Source organism: Battus philenor, unplaced genomic scaffold (assembly GCF_028537555.1).
Source record: "Battus philenor isolate CCGP_79_NKW_IND1 unplaced genomic scaffold, ilBatPhil1.0.hap1 SCAF_20, whole genome shotgun sequence".
Taxonomy (NCBI): domain Eukaryota; kingdom Metazoa; phylum Arthropoda; class Insecta; order Lepidoptera; family Papilionidae; genus Battus; species Battus philenor.
The window spans coordinates 10,234,461-10,249,356 of NW_027181683.1; the positions used below are offsets into that span (position 1 = coordinate 10,234,461).

At 30.9% G+C, this 14,896-nt stretch overlaps 1 protein-coding gene across 1 annotated transcript in view; it reads right to left on the minus strand.

Moving 5' to 3' along the window:
* Positions 1-892: 892 nt before the first annotated feature.
* vlc (vulcan) overlaps positions 893-14,896 on the minus strand; it is a 44,503-nt gene continuing 30,499 nt past the window's right edge. The window contains exons 2-8 of the mRNA XM_068765669.1: positions 13,075-14,540; positions 6,791-8,280; positions 6,268-6,364; positions 5,305-5,462; positions 4,578-4,726; positions 3,514-3,604; positions 893-2,770 (exon numbers count right to left, since the gene is read on the minus strand). Coding sequence (XP_068621770.1) covers positions 2,666-2,770; positions 3,514-3,604; positions 4,578-4,726; positions 5,305-5,462; positions 6,268-6,364; positions 6,791-8,280; positions 13,075-14,540 — 3,556 coding nt within the window. The 3' untranslated portion in view covers positions 893-2,665. The remainder of the gene's footprint in view (positions 2,771-3,513; positions 3,605-4,577; positions 4,727-5,304; positions 5,463-6,267; positions 6,365-6,790; positions 8,281-13,074; positions 14,541-14,896) is intronic.

A 14,896-nucleotide genomic window follows, 5' to 3' on the forward strand; every position in this document is an offset into this window, starting at 1 on the left:
TTATTTTAAAGATTTGTAGCAACTAAAGAACAAAATAATTACACAGTCCTATTTGTAAATTTAATATCGGTAATTTTATATCGTACGAGGGTATTTAAAAACTGATTTGATATGTTCTTTTATTTTTTACGCAAGAGATATCACTTCTAGTATCCGATTTATGAAAAAGAAGTAAAAAATCATTATGCCGATAAACTTACCGATATACGTTGAAGAATTGGGTCGGGGTATCAAAACCTAGAATTCTAATTGAGAGACGCGCACACGTAATGAAACGAAACGCAGAAACCGCAAAGGAATCGAGTACAGTCAATACGACGGAAATCTTTGTTACTGTGGTCTCTAACATGAGCCTGCTAGAGTTGGTTACAGAGTTGGATATGTGAAAATGGGGCTAGTCCGTCGAATCTAGATAATACAAAAATTTGCATTTTTAAGTCACCTATGTGTTAGAGCCTTTCTTAAAACCAAGACAAATTAATTTAAATGAATCTAACATAAGTATTATTAGATTAACGATTCGAAATTATAATACAGAGGATAATCAATTTTCAAGATAATCATGATTAAAAAATTGACTTTCTCAAATAATTTTTAAATCACGGCAATTAGTGCTCTCTTGAGTATACAATTTAACAGTTCTATAACAACGCTGAGAAGAATCTTACATAAACTTGAATATAAATGGAGAAAAATAATAAATATCAAGAGAGCAGATGCCATTTACGAGTATAAATTAAATGCACTGGTGTACTAATAGACCAAAGAACATATTGGTTGATGATTAGAAAATTATGTTTATGTGAAGTATGCTCAAGTCAACAGAAAAAAAAAACAAGTAATTTGCAAAGACTTTATTATTCTAATTATACATCATTCAATCCCTGCCAATTATTATGTGGGAAATTAAGTTTTTAAAAACATGAAATATGTAAATAATAGAAGCAATAATTCTATTAGAAATTCTTAAACTTATAACAAATTATTTTTTGAATACTTTTCTCTATACTCTTGATTGGTGTGACTGCTTGGTGCTTTACTAAAGAAAAAAATTGTTTACAAGTATAAAAAATAGTATACGGATGTTATCAAAATTTATGCTTCTGATCAACCAATGATACTTTAAAAGAGAACTTTTTAATTGTTTATTCGTTGAATAAATTTACTTAAACTTAATATCACACAAATCGAAAAACAGAAAATACTGGTTTCTTTATAGTAGAAGTGTCAAAATTAGTTAATTACATTAAAGCTAGATTAGACCACTAATGCATTTACTGGGATAATGAGCTTTATAAAGATATGACATGGCTATACCTATACAAGAGATTATGATAAATGGTAGCTATTTATAACCAGGGTCTAAGTATGCTTATACAAAAGATTATATGTGAATATTATGCTTAATCGAACATATAACATCCAATATAAATATATAGGTATATATAGTAATACAGGATAACGCAACAATTATCAAAAATGCATTATCATAAAAATATAACATTCATTGCTAACATTTCACACAAAAGTAACTTCACATTTAATTGTTAACATTATTAATACCCGCAGTCTTGAGATATATTGATGCTAATTTAAATAAATGGTGATGATTAACATTTTATTTCCTTTTAAAACATTTTGAATAATTTTAATTCTTCACACCAAGCGTGACGGATGTATATGTAATAAGGTATTGAAAAAGCAAATACTTTTCTACTGAATAAATCTAAATTACTATTTAAATACATCAGACAGTTTTAACAATTTACCTTGACCTAGTGGCAACTATTTGTTTCATGATTTTACTGTCACCCTATATTCAAGTAGTTCAATTTTTATTTTTGTGGGATCTACCCACATAATAAAAAAATATTAATGTCCACCACAGGAAAAGCTTATTCTTGTGTTAACGTACATATCAATAAATAAAATACAAATTTGTGCATAAATTATTGTTTTTATTAAAAAAAAAAGGTTAAAAAGATCAATTAAAAATAATTTATTTTAAAAACTCATAATTTCAATATAAATTGTAAAATAAAATTAGAATGGAAAATACATATAATTAATTAATGCATTTGAGTATCCCGTATATTACAAATCATTATTACATATTGTTTAGATTTCATATAAATTACAATTCAAGTCTTAAAATTAATGATTGCATGGTTTATCTATGTCTTTGTATGTATTATGACAAAGTAAGTTCTCTTTTCGTCAATCGCAATACGTCAGTTAGTCTTATTGTTATAAAATAGTCAGTAGGTATATTTTTACAGAAAAACTTACATAAATTATCACTGTAATTCATCATTGAGCCAAAAATATTAAAAAGTACTGTAAAGTTACAAAAATGAACCTAAAATTTAGTAAGAGTCGGATTATATTGCTCTGGAATAAACACCAGCATAAATTGTTTCATATTTTTCAAAATAAATACAATTAAAAGCTAGAAATACAAAATTGATAAAATAAAGATTAAAATAATTGTCATTGTTAAATATAATAAATAATATTGTCATTCATTAAACGTGTTAGCATAATGAGCTGAAATAATATTGCAATTTGTGATTCATTACCTATACTTAAATTCCAGACAATATAATCATGTTCGTTGGCGCAAAGGTTCATTTCATTGTTTCAAATAATCACAAATTCAGTTAAATCAGCTCCGATCAATGGAATCTCGCGGGTTGTTGGCACTTGTGCAGTCTGCTTGTGGGTTAGCTGGTTGAGGTTTGCTTCCTTTTCCTACAAATATTTCAACTTCCTGGAACAAAAATATTTTATTAATAAAATAATACTATTGTTACAATGTATGGGACTATAATATTTCTTAGCTTTACCTGTAGGTGCCAGATATCCGGTTGTATAATTAACTAAATTTAAAACTATACATTTAAAAACTAAATTATATCCAGAAACATTCTGTATAGAAATTAATTGGTCTAGTTTGAAGCACACATCAAACAGATATGCAAATCCTCTTCCTCCCTTCATGTATATTGTAATAATTTTAATCTTGGGTTTAAACTTGTAAGATAAATTCAATTTTATATTACAATACAAAACTAGCAATTCATTATCATTTTAGCCATAGGATTTCGCCGGCTGGACACAGGCCCCCACAAAGATTTCCACTAGACCGGTTTAAAGTGGCCTGCGTCTACACCATTGTAGGACTTTTAAAATAATAACCTAGTACTCTTGCTCCATAATCAATTAAAAGTAATTAATAGTTCGTCCAACTTGTAATGTCTTATGTATACATGGAAGCAGTCTGCATTCAGCACTTAGAATTACTAATTATTATTATATTGTTGAACTATCTATTTCATGTGTACTACAACAATGTAAAACCTTCCAATAGTGTATTAAATTTTTTTGGTAAAATAGTATTTATGATACTTATGGGATAAATAACACATAACTAAAAGATAAACTATAATTTTATAGAGTTGTTGTTAAATAAAAAAGGGATGGAGCAAGATCATTGTTATTGTAGATTTGTACCTGAGTGCCCTGAATGTCTTGTTCAATATCATGTGCCTGAGGAACAGGAGCAGCCGCGCGCGCTGCCAACTGTCGCTCACGTGCAATACGTCTGAAACAATGTCACATAATGTTGATGTATGTATAGAATTATTTTATGTATATATATATATATATATTATATTTTTTCCTTGATGATTATATCGTTTACATAATATATATATATATATATATATATACTACTCTATATATATATATTATATATATATATATATACATACATACATATATATCCATGTATGTAAATATATTTATACATAATTGTTTAGCCTATTTACGAGTCTTGTTAAAGTTTAGAAATGCCCATATGAAATAGTTTTATAGACTGACACAAAAATACTACGCAGTTGTTATGGGGTATATAACAATTTTTTGTAAGAAAAGAATTGTCTGAATTTGAAATGTAAATGTTAACTTCGGCCAGAAATAACTAGAGATTGCATATACATTTGACTTGAGCTATAACTTATGTCACTTTTTTATGGAGCAGCGCGGCTAAAATAATTCTATATTTACTTCACAAAAATAAGTATGGGCTATTTAACACTTAAAAGCTAGACTTCTTGAAAGATGTTTATAAAGAAATTGGTATTCAAAAAATTGCTTCTCTATTCTTATTTAATAATATATTATTTATTCACCATAGGGACAGACACATAATAAACGCAAAACAAAAATAAATGCTTTCTTCTATTTTTCTATCACAGATCTTCTTTTTCTTAGATTTAAATTTAAAATTGAGAGTATATTGTCAAATAAGTTATATTATAGCTTGTTTTTAGTTAATGGAAATGCTTTGAATTTGGTTTGTAGTTTCTATATAATTATTATGATATACATCAATTTTTTAATTTAAAAAGTGCTTTTTAATTTAAAAAGGACAACCATCCTACTAGATGGACTGGCAACATAGTGGAAGTTGCGGAATGTGGGCAGCCACAAGACAGGTCATCGTGGCGATGTTTAGGAAAGGTCTATGCTTTGCAGCGGTCGTCTATTGGTTGACATCAAGGTGATGATAATACCTCCTCTGCTCGAGCATGGCCTTGCGGTCCGCCTCGCGCTTCTCAGCCGCCAACCGCGCCTTCTCGTTGCTCAGGCGAGGAGTGCCGCGCGAACGCCCGCGACCAGGCGACGTCGACACCGGCGGCGGCTTCGTCACGGGCGATTCGATCTGAAAATATTATTTTTTCTTTAAAAACATGAAGAACAGAATTGTTAACAATCCCATATAAGTTACCTATCTGAGAATCAATTAGATTAAATGCATTCAATATAAATCAAATGGAATTAATACAGTTTTGAATTTGGTGCCACAAATGAAAGTGTATACTCACAAGAAACTCTTTTAAATGTCAAGATGTTTACTTATAAAACTAAGGTTCATAGCCACCCTTAGTTTTATAAGTTAACAAAGTTATTTAAACAAACATGTTTTTTTTTAATAAGAACTTCGTTTTCAGTTAGATGTGGATGGCAATACATATGCATTTGACACACATCACTGCCATTGGAAACACTGAATGTATTGCAAAACAATATTTTACCGTCATATAAAAATGCAGAGTTCAGTTATTATTAGGCCGTCTTATAATCATGTGAATTAACATCACTGGATTATTTTTTGTAGGGCTACGATAGAGGCGACGTAAAGCTGTTAGATTCGAGCGAAGCCTTAAAACTCCAAATCCTTAAATGAGATTAACAAAATTACTTTGTAAGACCTGAATGAGAGCTTTATAGAACGCCTACCTCCTTCCAGCCATTGGACTTGATGGCCGCTATGTGTTCGTACAGCGCGTCCACGTTCCGCACCTGCAGGCACACCATGTCCCAGAAACCCTCCAGGTCTTCCAGCGTGGTGGGAAACGGCTCGTCCAACCGCTCGTTTATGTTGTTGTAACAGAGGCCTGAAGACCAAACACGTAAATTAAAAACACTGATAATTATATATAAAAGGATATATAATATTAAAATTTAAGTTTGGGCTGACACGCAGAAACACTGATTTTTTTCAAAAGTATCCACTTCGGGTCTCGGCTCTATAAGTAGCTACTATCAGATTATAAATGACACCTATTGTGGTCATCCGTAAAACTACCTCATTTGTTTTTTGGACAAATATTTTTGTTAAAAATGGACGGTTTTACAATACACTCTTACGTAATGTCTCTATATCATTATGTAATAAATATAAAACATAGTAGGATGTCCACCACAAAGATAGACACATTTGTTAACTTGTTGGAAGGTACTCAATACTGGCTTCTGCCAATCTTAGCAATCCATGTTTAAGACTAGATGTCCTTTGATTGAAATAATGATGAAATTTAAAAAAAAAATTCAAACAAAAACTGTAAGAAAATCCTATATGTAAGCAACTTTTATGTCAGTTAGAGAATGAACAGCAAATAAAAAAAACCTATCTGAGTTTGTTGTGGGCTCTTCTCGGATCAGGGAGCGAATATTAATAGCTAGTAAAGGATGTCCTTATAGGGGAGCCCAATGTATTATAGTATAGTAACAAATAAATTACAACTCATTCCTATTATTCATCTTATGACTTACACAAATGAATACTATAAATGATTGAAGTAGATTATATAGATAAATTAATAATAATAAAATATAAGTAGATATAGGCGTCAAAGCAACAAACAGAGGCTTTGTGTTACATCACCAATGAGTATGTAACTAAAGTAATTTTATGTTTACCTTCAAATTGCTGCATCTTTTGCGTGGCCAGTAGGCGTGCTTTTCCGGACGCGGCGCGCAGTAAACCCAATACTTCTTCACTCACATTCTCTTTATCCTGAAATTTCATTAAGTGAAAATTAGTACCCAAGTAGAAGTCCTTGGGTACTAATTTTCACTTAAGATTAAAAGTGAAATGTTTCACTTTTAATCTTTATAAAGATGTGTTTACATTTATGACAAAAACGAAGATTCTCATAAACTGTTGTTCTATCAAAAAATATTATAAGATATTAACAGTTACATATAAGAATAACCTTATCTGAAATTCCAAAATCCTTAACTTATGCCTGTTTTCTCTTTTAGTAACTGTAATGTTACTTTTGAGTATGTTGAAAGTTGGAGTACAAGATGATTAAATTAAAAGAAATCTATGTTTTAAGACATTTGGAACACTTTCATATAAAACTTGATGAAATTGTGATAGCGTGTCTTGGAAATAAAGTTAAGTTCACATTGTCTAAAAAAACTATAAAATTCTAACCTGTAAATCCTCCAATTCTTTCTCAGCGCTGACCGCTAGAGCAATCAGTCGCTCAGTCTCCTTCTTTTCTATATCTAAAAAGTAATGTCCATCTTTAACAACCTCTCCGTTAACTTTCTCAGCACCATTAACTTTCACACTACCATTCACAGGGTCCTTAACCACCTTTGCGTTGATATCTGAACTTATCACAGACACACCATTTGATACAGACACTTCACTTGTTTTACTCTTGATTCCTTCTAATACCTCAGTCTTCACTATGGGCTTTGGAATGTCTTCATCCTTATGAGGGGACAGGTCAGATTTAGAGCTCTTTTTAGGAGATAGAATTGGCAGTTGTGCTCGGAATTCTGGTCGTAAATGTCTCAAAACTGGAAGAACGGACGAGTCTATCTCTTTAGGACTAGAATATATATTTTCGCTCTCAAGACTACTGCAGGATTTTCTAGGAGAAAGAAACTTATCAGGACAATTTAATGATTTTTCTGTTAAAACTTTGGATTCGTCTTCCTCACTCTGGCTTTTGAATTTTAGACGCTTTTGATTAAAGAATCCTTGAGCTAGAGCTCCTGGTCCGTACAATCTCTCGACGCGTTGTTGGATAAAACTTTTCATTGGGCTCGTCAGTTTCTCGCCATTTTCTTTAGTGATTTCCACTCGTTTTGACATACCATTTGATGATATCGTATATGATTCAGAACCAAATCGTGATTCCTTGCCATTTGTCGTGATTGTTTGCCTAAAATTTGATTCTGAATAACTGGATTTGAAAGTGATTTCCTTAGTATTATCAACTTCATCTCGGTGAAGCATTGAGGCAGCGAAATTTTTGCTTTCGCTGGATATGTAAGGTCTACTCGCCGTCGTCATACTGGTTCCTAAGAAGTCGTTCTTCAGTTGCTTATTTTCCGCAGCCATGTAGGCATGAGAGGGTGACGAAATATATGGGTCAGTGTGCGCCTTAGCAGGCGCTTTTCCTGTCAAATCAGTTCCCGTGTCATGAGGAATGAAAGTTGGTACCAGCAGTTTGTTTGCACTGATAGGAACTGGTACAAGTAAAGAGTTATTTTCACTCTTATATTGATATGTGTGTGTAATGGGTCTAATTGGCGATGCCTCTCGGCTTTTATTGATGTCTTGCCGAAGTTTTGAGTCGTATGTCGTTAGATTCGTATAGCCATTTACTGAACAAGCCAAGTTTAAATAACTAGGCTTCTTTTGGGGTAACTCTTCGCGTTTTTTATGATGTGCACGAGATCTATGGCTACCTGTTTCCACATAAAGCTTGGGTGGCGGTTTGAGCAGATTTTCTTTTCTTGGTGTTGGTGTGTAGTCTTCTGGAGTCCTGGTAGGCGTGAGTGTGGGTGTTGGCTGATAACTTGGTTGCTGATTAGATCCAGCTCTCTCCTGTATGCGGGATGTGAAGTCCCGTATTCGGCTATTTGTAGATGACGGTGTCAGGAGATTCAAGCTTCCAGATGTGGTATCTGAAATGAAAATAATAGAAAGATAATTTTATGGAAAATCAAACAATTTAACTGGATTATCGAAATTATTATTATTTGAATAGGAACCAAAACAAACATGCATAATATATATACCTTTAGACAGCTCTATGTACAAAAATTACTTTTATGAATTAAAATAAGTTATTAAATGGTTGGTTTAAAAAACTAGATGAGACAATAAATAAAGAAATGAAAAAATGAATAAAGAAAATTAACTAACTAAATATGGTTATCATTAAGTGTTTTGTTTCCACTAATGGTTTTTCAAAATCATGCATGCTTCAAATTTATGACACTACACTATAATACAGAAAGAGATATATAAATTAAATTTAAATCTGTGAGGTTATGAACCAATAGAGTAATATATGATAATATATAGTAAAACAAATATGATAAATACTCACAAGTATTATCAAAACAAAGAAAATAATCACACATTTTAATGTAAAGAACTATTTAAAATATAAAACAAAATCAAAAACAGTAACAAAAATTACCTACTAAACAGATTGAATAATAATTATCTTATCAAGTTTATATTGATTATGTTTCGATGGCCAAAATTTTACACATTTCTAGGTTAATAGTATAAAATGATGAAGACTACAGTATTTTGTACCATTACTTGATAATGGTTAGTGTGATTATTTTTGGTAAAATTCACTGGGCTAATAACATATCCTACACTTATCAAAAAAAAAAAAATCAGAAAGTTGTACTGAACTTCAATACACAATAAATATTTCAGCTGTTTAATTATTAAAATCCATACAGTTCACTCACTGATGTCAGGAACAATTTTATCAATTCTTTTTAAAATTCCTTCGATACTATTTACATTTTGTAAAAACCATAATGAAAATACATTAAATAATTTTCATGCATCAAGAATAATAAAGTAAAATAATATTGTAAAATTGATAACTGTATCACTAAAACTTATCTCTTATGTAAGATAATATAATTAAGATTGCATTTGAATGTCTTTATATATAATTACTATATCAGCTGACCAATTTACATTTCAGGGTCTAAGAAACAGTACTTGTTACACTAGTGATAATTGCTAACAGAATGGGGCAAGTTAGGAATATAAAATATAGTGCTCAGTTTAGTTACATTTTTACTCTTATTATTTACTTATTTCGATTCAGTTGTGTATTGTGTGCAGTAAATATTTTATTTTTATTCTATATTTAAATTGTGTTGGAAGCTGTAAGCCAATCTGGTTTTAAACTTATCTACGAGTTAATTAAAAAAAAATGTTCCAACATCAGATATGTCTCTCATATTTGACATGTGCATGTAAATAAGAAATATACTTTAATAACGTTAATTATATCAAAGATGTTTTGTTATTTGAGGTAACATAGATATTTGTTATAAGTATTATAAACATTTCATATTTAAAAGCCTTTGTTAACTCGTCTAAAATTTAGCATTTTAACTGTAATCAATTTGTTTTAGTATTTGATGTTATTTGCACAAGATATTTATTTAAATATATCTTTGTTTTTACATAATTGTGAGTGATGTAATAGCAGATATATGAAAAAGAAACATTTCAAGATCAGATATGCAGAAAAATTGTTTTATCCAAGTGCAATTCCATTATTACAACAAACAATTGTCATGCCAATCAGAGCATGTAATAATTGTTTGTTGTAGAAATAATGTCTTATCTGTGCTCACATCCAGCTACATATACCCCACATACAATTATTGACCTGTTCTAGTCTATATCATAAATAAGCTATTACATTGGATCTAATGAATGTATACATGACTTCATATATTATGTAGGTATGCATATAATAGATCAATATTAGAAGTGGCATAATATGTTTTAACCTTGAGTCAATTTGTCATGATCATAAAGACAATAAAATTATTTTTATTACTTTTTATTCACATCTAATAGCAATGACATTGCAATTACTATTTTTTGCCAATTTATGTATATAAGAAGAAATTTTTTTCTTAAATCTAAATTTGCAGTAGAAGGTTCTGTAAGAATGTTTAATAGGTTAATATTAGAAAATCGTAAATCATATTAATTTAGGGTAAATCACTTTTGAACTTACAATTAATAGGAAAGAATAAAATATATTAATATTTAATAAAACATACCTAATAATGAGCTTCATAATAATAAGATCAACAGGAAAGTCAACATAAATTAAAATAGGTAAATGAATACAATAGATTATTTTTTTACAGTAATGCATCATCCCCAAAACAAGATTTATGCAGAAGAATTAAGCAAAATTTGAAAGGCAATATTTCTTAAACTTTATTTTGTAAATGGCTTCAGCATTTAACTCAGACATATTAATCACATTTTTAAACATTCGCTTATTTTATTCACGGCCATTCATAATGTCAGGGGTATCATTAAAGGAATAAATACGTCATTGTTGATTGTAATAAACACTGAACAAATTTAGACATGTTATTCGTAACATTTTAAAATAATGTACGTTATAAATCAACAAAAAAAAATACTTTTTGAAAATCTACGAGAAAGGTAGGAAGACTGTCAAGAAATAAGTTTTATTGTTCTTTTAAATACTCACCAACGAATAAACTGATTGAAAAAAACGTCAATGTAAGAGTAAGTAACAATACTTTACAACAATTATTTCATCGACACCAAATACTTTTTACACAAAATTTACGATATGAATCACAAACGTCAAATAACTTTTTACTTTTCTTACGAAACGTCACTTCAGCGGTCTTAACAGCCGGTGTTCTTGTCCCGTTCCGTTTCACGGTGGGCAGGATAACATTTTCATATTTAATTTATTCACAGCACCGTTATCATAATGTACGCAGATACCTATTTATAGCGAATATTTTATGTGAGAGTTAAATTTGATTAAATATTTTAGATATCGGTGGTTCTAGTTCACCGACTACAGCTCGACGAAAATGACCGAACTAACGCAAGATAGACGTGCGTAGGTTGAATCGAGGTCGATTCATCGATTTGCCCATATGCGTGAATGAGTATTTCTTTTGTTAGTGACTTGCATTTTGTAATTTGCATGGCATGCAATAGCATACGACCTACATATCCATTATAACATTACAGCGTATAAAGAATATTTTTTTTATGTTACGAAGGTAACAAAAATTTGAGATATTTATAATCGTATGCCGAGAAATACCTGTGATTGAAATTCAGAGGTACAAATAATGCTTCTACATTTTTGTGCCCTGTGAACATAGAATAGTAATTGCCAGGGTCGCCAACACTGGCAATGACTTAAATTTCAAATTAGATCCTACTTTTTTATTTTTACTATTATTTATGCCACAGTACTTAAAAAGGTACGGACAAATTACACCAAAGCTATTTAAGTCAAAATATAAATCTATATTTAATAGTATAAAAAAGGGTCTACTAGGAAGCTAGCGTACAATTGCTTAAATGACTTGTATGTTTACTTCCATGACGATTCTATCTAATTTGTCTTACTCGATTTTATTTATAGAATTTTACGGACCCTTTCTCTGTAAATGCCACGTGGATTAAGGCAGTATTTTCGTCAAGTTGTTTATGTCGAAATCAAAATTGTATTTAGGAAATATCTCTAATTTCTCATTTGATATAGCTATAGGTAATATAAAAGCCATGTTTTTTTACACCTCTAAATAAGTTGGTAATGTCTGTTTTTATCCTTCCATCTATACTAATGACAATTGTATTTTTTTAATTACTGGTAACTTTCATACGTCTTCGATCATCTACAAAGGTTATATTATATTATGGATATGTAACTAATTATCAAATATAATATAATATGAAAAATATCAAATGAGATTAAGTTGTCGGGGCATCAAAAATATATTCATAGATATCGCCACCTGCGTTAATGGCAGTAATTTACAGTTTCTATCTACGAGATAAAAGATTGTCATCCAATCAAGCGCGAACGTCAAGCGCGCTTTTTATTTTGTTGGTAGTAACATCAATGATTATCGCCAAAAACATTTAATTTGACAAAATAACGTTCGGAAATGGATATTATCATGAAAGAAACTATATTATACATATAATTACTGTTAAATACTAATTATTTGGTAACTAATTTCAATGTAAGATGTACTTTCGAGTCGTTTGTTCCATTTACAATTAAACTAATTTACGAAGTGTTATACATTGATTAATATTTTTTAGATATGGCATGCACAAAGGTAACGAAAATTGCCACTCAAATATAAATAGGCTAAAACAACTGATTACTATTCATGATAGAATTTATCGGACAATTGCTTTAAATTTAAAAAAGTCAAATGTGGTTGATGTGTGGTTTAAACTTATTCTCAATAAAAAAGGTAAATATGAAAAGAATTTTAGTTTTTTTCGTTAATTTCGTGCTGTTATAGGCAAAGAGGACGGACATCATCAATCAAAATACACGGAGCAAATATTATAAAAGGTTCTTATATAACATTACATAAGTAGCGTTTAAAATAATGTTTGCACGCAAATGCATTATGTAGCAAGCTAAAGAAAGGATATAAAGAAAACACAGAGTTTGTAAAAAATAAAAAAAATGTATTATACTATAATATAAATGAATGCATCAATAACATTTATTTTAATAAAGTTTATTTTAAAAAGCGATTATGATTGTTTGAACACAGACAACAAATATTGCGAGAAACTTTCAAAGAGTGAAAATAACAAAAATCACATACACATGCTACATACTTATACAAATACAGTAGGCAACACAGAAGTGCGATATCTTGATTTACCTGAAAAATCAGTACTTGCGTCGACATCTAGTGAACAGCTACCGATAGAATCCACAGATTTGTCCATCACTTTTACCGTGAGATTCTTGGCCTTATCTTTTAACAAATCTGTTTCTTTCACTTCTATTTCATAAGCACCTATACTATCTAAGTCGTTCTCTACGTTTCTAGCCTCATTAGATTTTGGCGATACAGTGGAACTTGGCAATTTAATATCAGTTTCCTCGGTATTAATAGTTAATGTCGAATCTGGTTTCAACGTGTAATCACAGGGAATGTTCTTATCGAGAATTAATGTGCTTTGACTGGTAAAATTACTCCGAATAGGCTCAATATATTCCACGTCGTCGTCGTACACGAACAAATGATTGGTATGTCCGCTTGGGCCTTGTATGTCGGTAGCGTCTTTCGGTACTGCGTCTATAACAGTTTGTGTTTTGTTTAAGCTTTTATAGAAATGACTTTCTAACTTATCCAACTGACGTCTCGTTTCCGACTGTTTTTTCCGCACGGAATCAATAATAACCGGTAGATTTAATAAGTCCGGAGTTTTCTCTCTTTGCTGATTAGGCGATATTTCGTGTCTGAACAGAGGTGAATCGTCGCTCTCTAATTCAAACCGTTTGTACTTAGACGAGCAATAATCATCAATGGATGATGTGTCTGACTTTTTGGAATCAAAAAATGTGTCTAAAGAAAAAAAGGATTTTCGCTTTTTCTTCGGTTGGCTAGTTTTCTCAAAATTCGGTAAATTGAAAGTATCGCCTGATTTAAATTGCTGCACACATATATTACTGGTATTCACGAGGGATTTCGGTCGCTGTTCTTGCGGCAGGCTCAATGGTACACGATTAGTTTCAACCTTACGCGAGTCTAAACTGAGGGTTTTGCGGAATCTCTCGTTAAGATTCGAGAGCAAAAAATGCCTACGTTCAGTCGATTTAGGTGTTACATTATATGATGTTTGCTTGCTGCTAGATGGTTCTGAATCTGGAATGTATTGTGTATACTTATATTCGATATCGTTTTCTGAATAATCCTTATTTTGTTCAGGTTTTCCGTAGGGTTCGGAAGGGCACAGCGACGACTGCCGATTATCAGGTCGATGAAAAGAAAATGACCCTCTATTGGATGATTTTTTTCTATCACAAGTACAATTGTCTACGCAACCCAATCTAAGACAAGGTCTTTTAGTGACAGAATCTACTGAAACCTCGTGTCCGGTATTTGGAATGTACCTATCTGGCTTATGTTTGTGAACTAAGAGATCTTGCCTAATTTTCTCCAGTCTCTCGTCTCCATGGAGACCTCTTGTATATTTTGACTTCGGTGGACGAAAGAACCTAATAGAACCAGAAGTGTGAGATTCTGTAGATCTTCTTCTTACAAACGAGGGAGAGTCAGATATTTTGTTGACGCCTAGAAGAAGTACAGGTGTCTTCTTGTCTTCTTCATCAGGTAAATCGCTGAAAATAAATAGTGCTGGTCAAATTAAGAATTCTTAAGCTGTGTTGCAGAATGCAAAGACGTGTGTTTGTTTATAAGCGAATGATTGATTGGCAATTACAGCGGTTGGTTTCGGAACATCTGGCGAGTAAAATGGTTCGATACTTTAATATAAGAAAATAGGTGAAAACATTTGAAATTTACACTACCAGAAATAGCTTCTATTAATAACACTATATTCTATGACAATTTTATGTGCTGCTGTGATACAGATCTTTGCATTCCGATCATTATATGTTTATGGCGTTGAAGATATGTTTGAAATTAATAACATTTAAAAATAAATTAAAAGCAACAAAAAAAATAATTAAAAAAA